Genomic DNA, 15,225 nt, shown 5'->3' on the forward strand with positions numbered 1-15,225 from the left:
ACTTTGAGCAGCAGTATGTCATGATAGAGGTTCCCCAATCTGGCTGAGTGCGTTTGTTAGTGGGACTCCTGAAAGGAAGCCTGGCAGTGGCTTATTGCACCATTGACTCACAGCAGAACCAGGATTACACCTTTGTAAAGCGGACTATCCTGGATTACCATGCCATCACCCCAGACTCACATACACCATTCACTGGCACCACGGGGGGATCATTTAGGATGTATGCCCATAAGATGTCCCAGGCATGTCGGAGATGGCTGGAAGCGGAAGACGCCTTCACTGTGGAAGACGTTATGCAGGTTTTTCTCATAGAACAATTTCTTTATAAGTGTCCTTCAGAAATACGGGAGTGGGTCAGAGAGCACACACCGTGCACCTTGGATAGAGCTGCTGCCCTGTCTGATGAGGCCCTTACTATCCGACCGCAATGGAAGGGGCTTCTGGACAATAAGACACAGCCTGCTCGTGCTCCCCGGCCCTCTCCAGTTATATCTGCCCCTCCAACCAGCCACAGGCCGATGACAACCACGGCTCACGATCCTGGGCCCCAACAGTTCCGACCATGCCTTGGGGGAATCACAAAGAGGAGATATTATGGGTGTGGGCAACCTGGGCACCTGCAATCCAGTTGTCCCGCAAGGACTCGGAGGGACCCCCCACGCACCTCCATGTCGTCCGGTGCATTTTTTGCATTCCATTCCGCCTGAGGAAGAGTTACCACCACCTCCACCAGAGTGTACCGCTGACCCCTGCACCATAGATGCCCCTGTTGGAGTGTATGGACTTCGGCCTTTGTCACCAGGTTCTCCTACTGCCTTCTCCAGAATGCACATTAGATGGAGTCCGACGCAGAGGAGATGTTATCAATGTCGGCAGCCTGGGCAATTGCAAAACACTTGCCCTGCTGGTCGATTGAGGAATGACTTTGCACCAAATCGACCTGTTGGTTCTCTACTGCTGAATACAAAGTGGGAAGAGTTCTCACCCCTTCAAGTTGACTTGCCTAATGACTCAGACACTCGTGGTCGGCCACTAGGGGTTATGGGGTGCGAGCCGCAGCCCCAAGTTCCTCTCACCATCAAAGTAAGCACTTACAGGAGGTTATGCTGGATGGACAGAGAGTTGTTGGATTTTTTGACTCCGGGGCATTTCTCACAATAGTTGATCCTCAGGTGGTTCGGCGAGAGGCGATACATCATGGACCAGGGATTGTTATTGAATTGGCTGGAGAACAAAGGAGGAATATCCCAAAGGCGACTGTAGATCTGGACTTTGGCTTTGGGATCAAGCAATGTGTGGTTGCGGTGATGAGCAGCCTGCCTGCAGATATTTTCCTAGGAAATGATGTGGTAGATCTACAATGCCGATTTGTAGGTGCAGGAAACATTGTTTGAGTGAAGGAGGACACAAAGGGAAGCTTGTTCTTCCAACCCTACCGCTGTACAAGGGACTGCCTACAGCTTCTCCATCCAATACAAGCGTGGAAGCCAACACCAGAATGCTGATGGACTGTCCCGGCAAGAAGAACCATAGACTATCCACAGCTGAGCAACATGGACTTAAATGAGATGGCCAGAGGTCTGTGTAGCCCTTATGGCATACTCACTTATTCAGAAGGAGGGAGAGGTTGTGATGGTGGGATATGGGGGAGGTGTATCATGCTGTGCAGATTCGTATTTTATGCTTGGTTCACTGTCCATTATTTGTACTGCTTGTGTGTACATTGTATTGTGTGTAAGTAATCACCCCCTATAGTGCAAGGTTATAGCCTCTTGAGGTGCTTCTGTCCCTGGGTGTGGGGGGAGGTGGGCCTAGAGTCCACCTACTGTAAACTCTTTGCTTACCTGGGAGATTCAGGCAGTCTGTTTGAGAACTTAAAGAGTGAAGCAGGAAGATTGAACCTGTGGGAGAAACTGGCGTCTCAGACAGACCTGGATATTTATCGCTTACTGGACTATATTTGTGTTACTGGACTAAATGTACCCTCTGTTTTGTGGATTATGTTATGGACCATTTGATTTTCTTGGAATAAATGCTCTTTGGATTGTACAGCCATCTCTCGCTCTGATGATTGTGTGATATGGGAGAAGGACCCTGTCACACCGTGGTTATTAAACCAGATATTGGTACTTTTGGCAGTGTGGACAGGTGCCAAGTCCTGCTGGAAAATGAAATTTCCTTCTCCAAAAAGCTTGTTTGCAGAGGGAAGCATGAAGTGCTCTACAATTACCTCGTAGATGGCTGTGCTGACTTTGGTCTTGGTAAAACACAGTGAACCTACACCAGCAGATGACGTGGCTCCCCAAACCATCACTGATTGTAGAAACTTCACACTTTTTCTCCTTGGCCCAGGAGTAAAGACAAAATCCCTTTCGGCGCTTCCGGAGGATAAATGGAATATCAGTGCAAGTTTGCAAAAACTTCAAGAACAAGGGTTTATTAAGGGTTCAATATAAAACGGACAATTACGGACAACGCGTTTCAGCTAACAAAAGCCTTCATCAGGTGTAGTCTACACACATCTACACTTAGATTTGGCGCCCCGTTGTCCTCTTCTTTTTTTCTTTCCTTTATTCTGTGTCTCCTTGGCCCAGGTAAGACACTTCTGGCGTTGTCTAGTGGTCATCAGTGGCTTGACACAAGGAATGCGACAGTTGTAGCCCATGTCCTGGATATGTCTGTGTGTGGTGGCCCTTGAAGCACTGACTCCAGCAGCAGTCTGCTCCTTGTGAATCTCCCCCAAGTTTATGAATGTTTTTTTCTTAACCCTCCTATCAAGGTTGTGGTTATCCCAGTTGCTCGTGCACCTTTTCCTACCACACTTTTTCCTTCCACTAAACTTTCCATTAATATGCTTGAAAACAGCACTCTGTGAACATCCAGTTTCTTTAGCAATAACCTTTTGTGTTTTACCCTCCTTGTGGAATGTGTTACTGACAGCCTTCTGGACATCTGTAAAGTCAGCAGTCTTCCCCATAATTGTGTAGCCTATTGAACCGGACTAAGGGAACACTTTTTAACGTTTAGGAAGCCTTTGCAGGTGTTTTGTGGTATTCTAATTTTCTTAGATAATGACTTTTGGGTTTCCATTGACTGTAAGCCATAATCATCAATATTAAAAGAAATAAACACTTGAAATAGATCCCTCTGTGTGTAATGATATAATATGTGTTTCCCTTTTTGTATTAAATTACTAAAATAAATCAACTTTTTGATGATATTCTAATTTATTGAGATGCACCTGTATAGCTATAAGATGAAGGCAGTCTCACAATCTGAGCTGTAGTGGATGATAAGATATGGAGACAGAAAGCCAAAGGTTCAAAACATTGTTACCCTTTTGCTCGTTAATGAATCTGGTGACCGACGGACTATAACCATCGTTCTGTCTGCATACTCTTTTCTTGACCAATTTGAGTAAGGCCATAAATGAGCGCCAATACATTAGATTTGTATGTACCGTAATCAATCAGAGCTCATTTATGAGCTGAAATTGGCCCATCTAAAAATTGTGACTTAAAGAGGGCCTGTTAACAGGTACAAAGTGGCCAGATGTTGCTCTTATTTTATTTTCATTGCTCCTCCAAGCTTTCCTTTTTTTTTCTCTCTAAATCCACCTTACAGGTCAAAAGATGTTCTTATATTCATTTTCATATTTTTATTAAGTTCTTATTTCTATGGTGTTTACTGAGGAGGCGTTGCTCACAGGGTAATTATGTAAAGTAGCCTTAAGACATGCCCCTAGAGAATCTTGTGAGTAGCCCCCTTGTAAAGACCATAAAAATTTTCACTAAATACAAATTACCAGATCTCTGGAACTGCATTGATTAAAATAAAACAAAAAAAAAATTTAATACTTGGGAGAAGCTGGAAAAAAAAGAGCAATAGATTTCATCTTCTAACCTAGTGACAGGTTCTCTTTACAAAAAGTTGGGATAGGTTTATTAATAAGATAAACTGTAGCTGTGGTGGTGGCACTGATTGTTGGTGCATCTGCCTCTTCATCCGTAGGGAAGCTTTCTCCGGTTATTTTACCCGTGTGTGGACAATGACGAGTATGAAGAGGCTGTGTGGATCCCGAGAAGAGAGTATTACCTGGGACTGGCGGACACGCTGAACCTCAACCGCATGATGGTGGACATTCTCTTCAGTTTCTACTTTGGTAGGTTTTACTAGACAGCATTTATATGAGCTGTCACTTCTTGTCTGAAGACAGGACATTCTTCAGTTTCAAGACAAAGAAGTAAAAGGTTTTTGTAAAGGCATAGTAGATGGAACTGGGACTACCAGACTGACCCTAAGTCTAAGAGCCCTGCGCTGTCCCTTATTCCGACGGTAGACTTAGAGGCAGTCAGGGTCGAGCCATCAGCGTAGCCCTGTCTTCTGTCCAGGACCTAACATCTAAGTCCCTGCTACCCAGGGCATTGCCGTGGACGGAGCCCAACAACCCTCCAACACAGAAACAAACGAGGGTAACAGAAACCTATACCAACCAATAACGTGCACCTGGGAATGACCTGGGAGTAATGCCGGCGTCACACGGTACGATATGTCGGATGATATGTCGTCGAGGTGACGTCGTTAGTGACGCACATCCGGCATCGTCAGAGATATCGTACCGTGTGACACCTCCGAACAACTGTGAACAAGCAAAAATACTCACCTTATCGTTGCTCGCTAACACGTCCTTCATTTTCAAAATGTCGGGCCTCCTTCTGTGCTCCGGTTGTTCATCGTTCCCGTGGCAGCACACGTCGCTTTGTGTGACACCTCGGGAACGACAAACACAGCTTACATGCGTCCCGCTGGCAATGCGGAAGGAAGGAGGTGGGCGGGATGTTACGTCCCGCTCATCTCCGCCCCTCCACTTCTATTGGCCGGCTGCCGTGTGACGTCACTGTGACGCCGAACGTCCCTCCCCCTTCAGGAAGAGGATGTTCGCCGCCCACAGCGAGGTCGTCCGGCAGGTAAGTACGTGTGACAGGGGTTAACGACTTTGTGCGCCACAGGCAACAAATTGCCCGTGACACACAAACGACGGGGGCGGGTGCGATCGCTTATGCGATCGCACGATTTATCGTCCCGTGTGACGCCGGCATAAGGGTAAGGGTAGGGTATAACAAAAGGCGGTAGAAGAAACACTTAACTTACACTAATAGCAGCAGTCAGCACAGCAGCAACCACCACATACTCTCTGCTCCAGGTTAGCTCCCAAAATGAATTGAATAACTGGCAAGATCTCCAGGAAGCAGAGGGATTAAATACAGCCCTTAAGTGCTCAACTGAAGGCAACTAAGCAAGTCTGCTGCTGAACCAGGGAAGGGATTAACCCTTAATTGCCCAAAGGAAAAAAGAAGGTAATGTTAAATTGTGCATGGTCTCTTATGGTAATTGAGAACTCAGATACTGAGACCGTTCTAATACACGTGACAGTTTTACAGTGCGATTTTGAGGTTCTGTTCATCACCTAACACATTGTATAGCAGTTCCTAATAAAGAACCTCCTACAACTGATTATTCCAGATTTCATTCCTGAGACCCCAACATATGGCATTAATCCAGATGACATTGGTCCTAATACTTCTCTCCATATATTGTAATCCTAATACTTTTCTCCATATACAGTATTGTAACTGCTGATACACTATATAAGTTTTCAAGCAATCACTCAAAGGCAGAAATGCTAATTTGTGCATTTTAGAGTTTAGTACAACCATTGTCTAGAGGGGCGTTTGGTAATCAAGGACGGATTATTTCTGTATCGTCACAGAACACCATTGGGCTGTCAGTCCTGCAGCTCGATCCTGCAGATAACACTGCCTGCAAAGACAGAGCGACCATGTCATTAGCGTGCAGGAATGTGTAAAAATCCACTCATAATATTAGTTGACTGATTTTTGTAGACCCGCACATTAGCGGGGTTGTCTTATGAGAAGAATCAACCACATCAAAAATCAACTGATTTCTGCCGGTCCAGATTCTGTTCCTGGTAGCTGCTTCTTGCCCAACTTTGGCAGCCACTGGACCTGAAAACACTACACATAATGTGTGGACTGACCGGGAACAACAAGGTGGTAAGAGCATCCTTTCTGGCTTATAGAGGTGTTCCTGACCACCAGTAATTATGTTCGTATCCCCTAACAGAGCATATGAGCAGGGGTCGCCCTCATTAACGCTCTTGGGTTCTGCACTCACCGTTCTACACATGGAGATCATTACAATAAAGGCTAGCACACACGGCGAGAAATACGGAGCGAGTGGAATGCGATAAAAAAAAATCGCATTCCACTCGGACCAATATGACTCTATGGGGCAGCTCCCATGAGACATTTTTTTTCAGCCCTAATCAGACCGAGAAAATAATTGCAGTATACTGCGAGTGTAATGCAGTCCTGTTTCACTCGCACCCATTCAAGTCTAAGGGGGTGAGAGAAACATCGCACTGCAATCGCGTTACAGTGAAGTGCAATGCGATTCTCGCATCAGCCGGCAACGGAGGAGATAGGGAGATAAATCCCTCCCCTCCGCAGCTATGGTCCGATCGTAGGACCAGACCCCAGTCGCATGACACTCTGCTCCCGCTGTGCTGCGAGCGTGAGCCGACAGTCATGCGAGCACTCGCACTTAATCCCCCTATGGCCCCAGCCTAACATCCTACATATAATCTGTCCTTCTCTCTTACATAGGATCCGTAAAGTGTCCTGCAAAGATGAACGCACCTTTCAAGCCCGGAGAGAAATATCCTTTGGTTATATTCTCCCATGGCCTTGGAGCTTTCAGGTAATACATCACTTTTCTACTGGTGTATCGTGTAGGACATACTCAGATTTTGATGTGATGGCATGTGTACTGTCCTCACACACATTAGTGCAGTGTATAGTGAGGAATGTAGCTAACCCCTCTGTTTTCTACTTTAGGCTCTGTGCGCACTGGGAAGTGGAATTTTCTTGAGAAAATTCCGCATGCCCTCAAAGATTACCGCACCCGCAGTAAAAAACCGCGGGAAACCGCACCCGAAAACCGCATGCGGTTTGCCGCGGTTTGCTGCGGTTTTACCGCGGTATTATTCGCGGTATTGCCGCGGTTTTGCCGCGTGCGGGTTGGGATGTGCTTTATTGCATTCAATGCAATAAAGCACATTGAAGAAAAAAAGAAAAAAAAAAAAAAAAAAGTCATTTAATTCTGAGAGTAGATAGACAGAAGAATAGATAGAGGGATAGATAGACAGACAGAGGGATAGATAGATAGAGGGATAGATAGACAGACAGAGGGATAGATAGATAGAGAGATAGATGACAGATCGCTGCATTTCCCACGGTCGGCAGTGAGTTCACATTACCGGCCGTGGGAAATGACCGGTAATTACCTCTGCTGCATTCAGCCTGTGTCTGTGACAGTCGCGGCTGGATGGAAGCAGCGCTGGACGTCGGACCTGGATTACGCCGGAGCTTTGGTGCGGGAGGGGTTAATAAAATGGTGAACGAGGCTTGTTTGTTTTATTTAAAATAAAGGATTTTTCGGTGTGTGTGTTTTTTTTCACTTTACTTACGGGTTGATCATGTCAGCTGTCACATAGACGCTGCCATGGTCAAGCCTGGGGTTAATGGCGGTGGTCCCCCACCATCATTAACCCCTTGTATTACCTTGCCACCACTGCTACACGGTGGCAAGAAGAGCCGAGGACACGCCGGTATTGTCGCATATTGCATGCGACAGTGCCGGGGCAGCTGCGGCTGATATTCTCGGCTGCGGGAGGGGGAGTGAGGCGGGGGACATTACCCCTGCCCCTCTCCCTACCCAGCCTGAGAATACCGGGCCGCCGCTGTGTGCTTACCTCGGCTGGAAGGTAAATATGCAGCGGAGCCCACGTTCTTTTTTTCCTATATTTCCGTTTTCTTTCTATGTGTGTTCTATGTGTTCTGTGTCTATGTGATCTATGTGTCTGTGATGTCTGTGTGTGTGTGATCTGTGTGTGTGTTTACTCTGCACGGCTTCCTCTTCCTGTAATGACATCACTTCCCTGCAAAACCGCAAGCAAGTGATGCACATTACCGGAGGTAAACCGCAAAATACCGCAGGGAATAACGCAGGAAAACGCAGTGAACCGCACAGAATTTGCTGCCTGCGTTATTCCCTGCGGGATTTCTTGATTAACATTGAGTCAATGGAGAGAAATCCCGCAGCGCTGTGCGGAAAAGAAGTGACATGCACTTGTTTTTGCTGCGGGAATCCCGCAGCAAAACATGCAGCTGTCAAATTCCGCCCAGTGCGCACAGGATTTTTTTTCTCCATAGGATTTGCTGGTGATTCACTGCAGAGATGTTATGAACATTTTCTGCAGCGAAACATGCAGCAAATCCGCGGCAAAATCCGCGAAAAATCCGGTAAGTGCGCACATAGCCTAAGAATAAGGCTGTTGAACTGTAAATGTTTTCTTTATTCATGGTCGATGAACGAATATCGCAATTGTGATGCCCTGGCTTATCAGGTTGTCACAGGGTATTGTGCAATCTGCCCTTTTGCACAGTATCCACATCCTCCTTGGTTATGGGTCCCTCACCTTTGGTGTTGCCAAGAACAAGCTAATCAAAATCCTAGGAACACTCTGCACCACACCCACCAGACACACCAGTGGACGGCCTGAGTGGAATAGGGTCGCCCACTTGGGGGGTTGGTTAAGGGGGGGTCAGGAGTGTCAGGAGCAGTGCAGTGCAGTGTTGGAGGTGAAAGTGAGAGGAGGTTAGGAGCTGGGCTCCTTGTAACTACTAGGTGGCAGACATTGGTCTGGACCTGATAGGAGCTGGACCCCGGTCGCAGGGGATCGTGACAAGAGGCAAGGACTGTCGAGGAGGACAGCCGGCGGCCTTGTGCCATCACCGGGCAGGGGCCAGGCACGACGGGGTACATGGACCCTAGGTCAGGAAGAAGCTTCAGGCGTCCTGACAATTTACCCGACGAGGACGGAGTCTCAAAGATCCGTTCTCCACCAGCTCCAAAATCGGGGTACTAGCGCAATGAGGGGGATAGGACTATCCCACTACACGGTCCAGAAAATCCCAAACGTGAACCCTGACAGCAACCTCACCCAGTTAGCCATACTGATGAGCGGGACCCGACCAGTTTTATACTCAAGGGACCAACCAGAGAAACTAGGTGCCAAGGTAAAGGTCACAGACTACCAGGCAACACCAACGGGCATGGGATCCAGACGTGCTCCCTCCCAGCGGCAGCGGTGTCAAGAACTTTGGTTTACCACAGTTGTCGGTGTGAGCGATATTGGACTGAGTGAGTACACATGCGACCCTTACTGTCCCAACGGCACCTCCCCGTCACCTTCATCGAGTCTCGGGGCATCCCCCTTACCCGTGGAGGGGTTAAATACCTGGCTGCCCACACCATCGCCACCGGGTACTCCCAACTGCAGCGGTGGTACTCCACCTTACCACACACCACGGGTGGCGTCACGAACTTCAAACATAACACCCCGTGTAAATATCCCCCCTTTATTCCGAGTGGCCGCGCGACCCCGACCCCCGGGTCCGGAGATCCCTCGAGCCACCACGGATCCGGATCCGAGCAGCCCGACTGCTGACGTGGGGGCGGCACACAACTACCTTAATATTTGTGTGAGTAACGAATAGTGCTTGGCATATTTGCTCATCACTACTTGTCTCCATCGGCTTCTATAATGATCTTGTGACGCCCTGGGCAAGCCAGGGGTCACAGGTCACAACACCACATGCACCCCACATTCCCTGCAGGTACACGAAGCTAACCAGAAATCCTTGTTGCCTTCCTCCAGGGGCTGATGTCCACACCAGGGGGTGGAGCCAGGCGGTTAGTGTCCGCCCACCAAGGAGTTCACAGTCCTGGAGGCGGGAGGAACCAGGCAGATAGAGCTTGGAAGTGAAAGTGAGAGGAAGCAAGATGAGTTAGAGTGAAGAGTTTAGGAAGTGAAGTAAAGTGGTAAAGGAGGAAAGTAAGCTGAAGTAACAGAAAAGGAACAGTTAAGAAAGCCTGAAGTTGGTCCGGGTGTGTGCCCCGGACTGTGACAGCAAGGACAGCAGACGGCGGTGATAGTCTGCAGGGGGACTGCTTGGAGGTTGCTGGAAGGACCGCGGACGGGTGGTGACCCGGCGGTACCGGAGCAGTATACGAAGAACAGTCAGCACCAGGGCAGGGGGCCTTTCGGATCCCGGCAAGGCTAGGAGTCGCCATAATTTGCCAAATCCGTCAGTGAAGGGGACCTCTGTCTCCTAACAACCAAGTCCCGATTGAAGGCAACAGTCCGACCGTGAAGGGGAGACACCGCCACCGCCAAGGCACCAGTTTCCCAGGGCCAGCGCCTGCTGGCAAGAGAGAGGCTCCTCCGGCCCAGATTGAAGCCGGGGAGCGGGTAACCGGTGGGAACCCATCGCTACCAACACAGGAACATAGGTGCAGGGAAGAGACAGTCACCGCTAACTGCAGGGAACCGCAGCACCGCAACCGCCCGAGGGACCCGTCCAACCAGCCGTTTGTTTACCGAGAACTGTGTCGTGTTTACTGGCTGAGTGAGTACCTCCGTGCCGTGCGGCACAGCGCTGCCCCTGCGCCCCTGCACCTCCACAGGCCCCATACCCGCCTGTTCACCATCCCAACCCCATCACTGGGCCCCGGGAGCACCAACCCCTACCCACGGAGGGACACATTAACAACTGGCTGCTCCATACCATCCCTCCCGGGCACCCCATACAAAGCAGCGGTGGTGTTCACAAATCACCACAACCGTGGGTGGCGTCACGGACAATAAACCATCCCAAAAACCAACCCCCTTTTCACTCACGGGCGAGGAGCGCCGCTCGAGTCCCCGGGATCCGGCCCATCGCTCGAGCCACCGAGCAGCAGAGGCCGCAGCGGCAGCCGGACCCGAGCAGTAGGGAGAGCGCGGCGTCCCCTCCTCCGCCCGCGACAACTTGGCGTCACGAACAGGATCTTACCGCTCTGCCGTTGGGTAGAGGTGCGCCTTGTGACCGCCGGAGGTATCCGGCCGGAAAATTTTAGAAGCCGCCATCTTTGGCGCGAAAAGTCCCCGCTCGAGCGTCTTCTCGAATAGCAGAGGCGCGAAGGCCAAAACCCCGCCCCGATAGAGGAGGGGCCGGAAAGAAGCTAAGGGGGACGAAATGGCGACTGGTCGCATGTAGCCGCGGCTATAGAAGCAGGGACGCCAGGACTCTGCGGCCATTTATTGGTTCCTGGAAGAAAGCCGCTGCTAAAGATGCTGAGTCCGACCAACAACACCGTGGTCCCCGCGCCTGGCATCGCGGCGCGGGTGGAAGTCCGGACCGTCCAGCTAAGCAGCCGTCTGCAGGTCCGCATGCAGCTCCTCCTGGAGGAGTGGGAGGCCGACATGGTGGAAGTGGTGGCGGCCATACGGAAACGCGAGGTGGAGGGAGTCTTGGAAGGGAGGTTAAGTGACCCACGCCCCTGTACCCCTAGTGGGTCGGTCATCGCGGCTGAGGGACCCGGTCCATACCCGCTCGCCCTGCTACCTCCACTGCTACCCGTGTTAGCTGCTGCTGCCCCGCCACTAGGCCCGCTACCACCACCACCGGTAGCGGTACCCTGCCAATCCGCCCCGGCGGACCGACCTGCAGCAGAAGCTCGTGACCACTCTGATACGCTCCCCTGGGAGAAGCCGAAGGCTGAGCCTGTCAGCAAAGATGCACCGGAGGCACGGCGGGGATGCAGCTGCCAGGAGGCAGAGCAGGCCATGTCACAGCGGGGTCCCTCATTGCTGAAGGTGCCGGTTGTAGCTGACACGGGGGGACTCCAGCTGGGCCCGTCCCCCACACAGGCTGACCCAGAGCAGGCCACTGATTGGTGGGGCCCACGGCAGTATGAGAGGCCGGTCGTAGCCGGCGCCGAGGGCACCCAGGTGGGCCTGGCTCCTGAGCGGGAGTTGCGGACGTGCCTGCCCGCATTTATGTGAGAAAGAGTGGCAGCGGAGCACCATTGCACCGTCCCCGTTGGGACCACCAGACTGTGTGTGTTTAAAAGGTGTTTGAAAGTTTGAAAATGATGATAAGAAAAATGATTACCGAACAGTAACCAGATTGTCTGCAGCGTGATTAAACCGGTCGTTACCGACACCGTTGTCCCCGTGGGGACTGCTTGAAAAGTGTTGCATGAGGAACTGCTCATGGACAAGCCCGTGAACTTGCAGGGCAACCACAAACGTTAAGTGGCTTGTAAATAAGTTGAGTTACCATTACCGTTTCTGCATTTACCGCCTCCGGAGAGGCAGGTTGGAGGGAGGGCCCGCAGCAGAGCAGGCTGGGGCCCAGCCACCACAGGAACCAGTGGCCACCCTCTGGAAGGGAAGGACAGATCCCGCTCGGGTAACTTGTGCTGGACTGGGGGTCAAGGGGTGCTGCCTGGGTCTTAGGGGCAGCATCAGGGCCAGGCTACTTGGGTGGGAGAGAGCGGAGACCGTAACCGTTAACCGTTTTAAAGTTTGCAACGTTTAAGCAATGAGCCTCCCGCTGTGGGATGATGCCATAAATTGTATATATGTTACCGTTTTTCTATATATCTTTTCAGAAAACAAAAGGAAAATAAAACCGGTGTTGGATGGGCAGCCCGAGGACGGTCTGCGTTTTGCTAAGGGGGAATGTGACGCCCTGGGCAAGCCAGGGGTCACAGGTCACAACACCACATGCACCCCACATTCCCTGCAGGTACACTAAGCTAACCAGAAATCCTTGTTGCCTTCCTCCAGGGGCTGATGTCCACACCAGGGGGTGGAGCCAGGCGGTTGGTGTCCGCCCACCAAGGAGTTCACAGCCCTGGAGGCGGGAGGAACCAGGCAGATAGAGCTTGGAAGTGAAAGTGAGAGGAAGCAAGATGAGTTAGAGTGAAGAGTTTAGGAAGTGAAGTAAAGTGGTAAAGGAGGAAAGTAAGCTGAAGTAACAGAAAAGGAACAGTTAAGAAAGCCTGAAGTTGGTCCGGGTGTGTGCACCGGACTGTGACAGCAAGGTCAGCAGACGGCGGTGATAGTCTGCAGGGGGACTGCTTGGAGGTTGCTGGAAGGACCGCGGACGGGTGGTGACCCGGCGGTACCGGAGCAGTATACGAAGAACAGTCAGCACCAGGCCAGGGGGCCTTTCGGATCCCGGCAAGGCTAGGAATTGCCATAATTTGCCAAATCCGTCAGTGAAGGGGACCTCTGTCTCCTAACAACCAAGTCCCGATTGAAGGCAACAGTCCGACCGTGAAGGGGAGACACCGCCACCGCCAAGGCACCAGTTTCCCAGGGCCAGCGCCTGCGGGCAAGAGAGAGGCTCCTCCGGCCCAGATTGAAGCCGGGGAGTGGGTAACCGGTGGGAACCCATCGTTACCAACACAGGAACATAGGTGCAGGGAAGAGACCGTCACCGCTAATTGCAGGGAACCGCAGCACCGCAACCGCCCGAGGGACCTGTCCAACCAGCCATTTGTTTACCGAGAACTGTGTCGTGTTTACTGGCTGAGTGAGTACCTCCGTGCCGTGCGGCACAGCGCTGCCCCTGCGCCCCTGCACCTCCACAGGCCCCATACCCGCCTGTTCACCATCCCAACCCCATCACCGGGCCCCGGGAGCACCAACCCCTACCCACAGAGGGACACATTAACAACTGGCTGCTCCATACCATCCCTCCCGGGCTCCCCATACAAAGCAGCGGTGGTGTTCACAAATCACCACAACCGTGGGTGGCGTCACGGACAATAAACCATCCCAAAAACCAACCCCCTTTTCACTCACGGGCGAGGAGCGCCGCTCGAGTCCCCGGGATCCGGCCCATCGCTCGAGCCACCGAGCAGCAGAGGCCGCAGCAGCAGCGGCAGCCGGACCCGAGCAGTAGGGAGAGTGCGGCGTCCCCTCCTCCGCCCGCTTCCCGGGTGTAGAACGAATAGTATTGGTCTTTTGTGTAAGCAGCATTACTGGAAATTAGAGCTCATGGTCTAGTTTTTATGATAGCCAACACTTCTGCCATAAAGGTGGTCAAGGTTTCATGCGTTAACCTTGTAGATCTTTCTTGTAAGAAGATTGAGTCTAGGATTCTTCTGAAAACACCTATCATTCTCTCCCAGATACCTCCCATGTGTGAAGAATGCTGTGGGCTAAAAGTCCAAGTACATCCTTGTAAACTTATATATTTTTCCACGTTGTTAACATCCAAGTTGAAAGAGAGCTGACAAAGCTCGTACTTCAGTCAGAACGAATGCGCTGGACGGGTCCTCTGATGGCAATGAAACGCTGGAGAGCATTTATGGTGTCTATCATCTTAAAATAAGCTACAGGAGCAATCACCTTGACTGAAGGATTTGTGTCTCAGTCTCGGCAGTTGATTTGGTTTCATATGCGTGTGCAATGTGAAAACTTGATAACGCTATGAGGGAATTTCTCCAGGCAATCCACTTGGCTTTATTTTTCATAGTCCACTTTTTTCTCCAGTACAAGACTTCTCTGGTGAAGTCTCTCAACATAGCTTTGCCTTTCATGATTAAAGAGCTGCAAATCTTAGTGGGTCATATAAACTGCTTATGGTTGACAGTACTCCTCTGGAAGGGAAGGGTTTTTATTCTCCGCTGACATGGAAGGTGATGGTATCAGCTTTTATGCCCCAGATTAGGCCAAGTCTCCACTGCATTGGTGGGGAGCCTATGCCAAGATCTAAATTCTTCAAGTCATTTGAGTGGTCTTCAGGAGGAAAAGCTTCCATCAGATTCTTGAGGTTAGAAATAATCTTGTATAACCTCAGGTTAGATAAGAGCAAGCATTTCTTGGACTCTTAAGGAGACTAATAGTGGCCTCATCTATGGGCGTTGATGTCAGTCATTCACATAGAAATCCTTCTCTACAAAGAATCTGACATCTGTTCCATACTTTGCTTCAACCTCTTGAGCTGCGCATCTCAGCCCCTAGGTGGCTTTTGCAGTAAAAGGACTATTACAGAAGATATGTCTCTACGGAATTGACACATGTTTTTGGAGAATAAGGGGCACTGGATCATGTGATGTTGAAGCTATCAAAGTAGTCAGACTTGGCTAGCGACTTGTTACTCTGGTCATCCAATATAGTGTGTACTTTGATGGCTTTGTTCTTTTCATCTGCTAAGTAAACTTTCAATAGGGAGATTTTAGAGCAGGACTTGCCTCCTCTAGGGTCTCTAGAAATTTCCGTACATGTAAAAGCAATTGGTG

The 15,225-nt window shown here is 50.5% G+C and overlaps 1 protein-coding gene across 1 annotated transcript in view; it reads left to right on the top strand.

The window, feature by feature from the left end:
• The window catches only part of LOC142295724 (platelet-activating factor acetylhydrolase-like), a 112,497-nt gene that overhangs the window by 51,875 nt on the left and 45,397 nt on the right, over positions 1 to 15,225 (top strand). Inside the window, exons 3-4 of the mRNA XM_075338816.1 lie at positions 4,012 to 4,162; positions 6,687 to 6,780. Coding sequence (XP_075194931.1) covers positions 4,012 to 4,162; positions 6,687 to 6,780 — 245 coding nt within the window. The remainder of the gene's footprint in view (positions 1 to 4,011; positions 4,163 to 6,686; positions 6,781 to 15,225) is intronic.

Source organism: Anomaloglossus baeobatrachus, chromosome 3 (genome assembly GCF_048569485.1).
Source record: "Anomaloglossus baeobatrachus isolate aAnoBae1 chromosome 3, aAnoBae1.hap1, whole genome shotgun sequence".
Classification (NCBI taxonomy): domain Eukaryota; kingdom Metazoa; phylum Chordata; class Amphibia; order Anura; family Aromobatidae; genus Anomaloglossus; species Anomaloglossus baeobatrachus.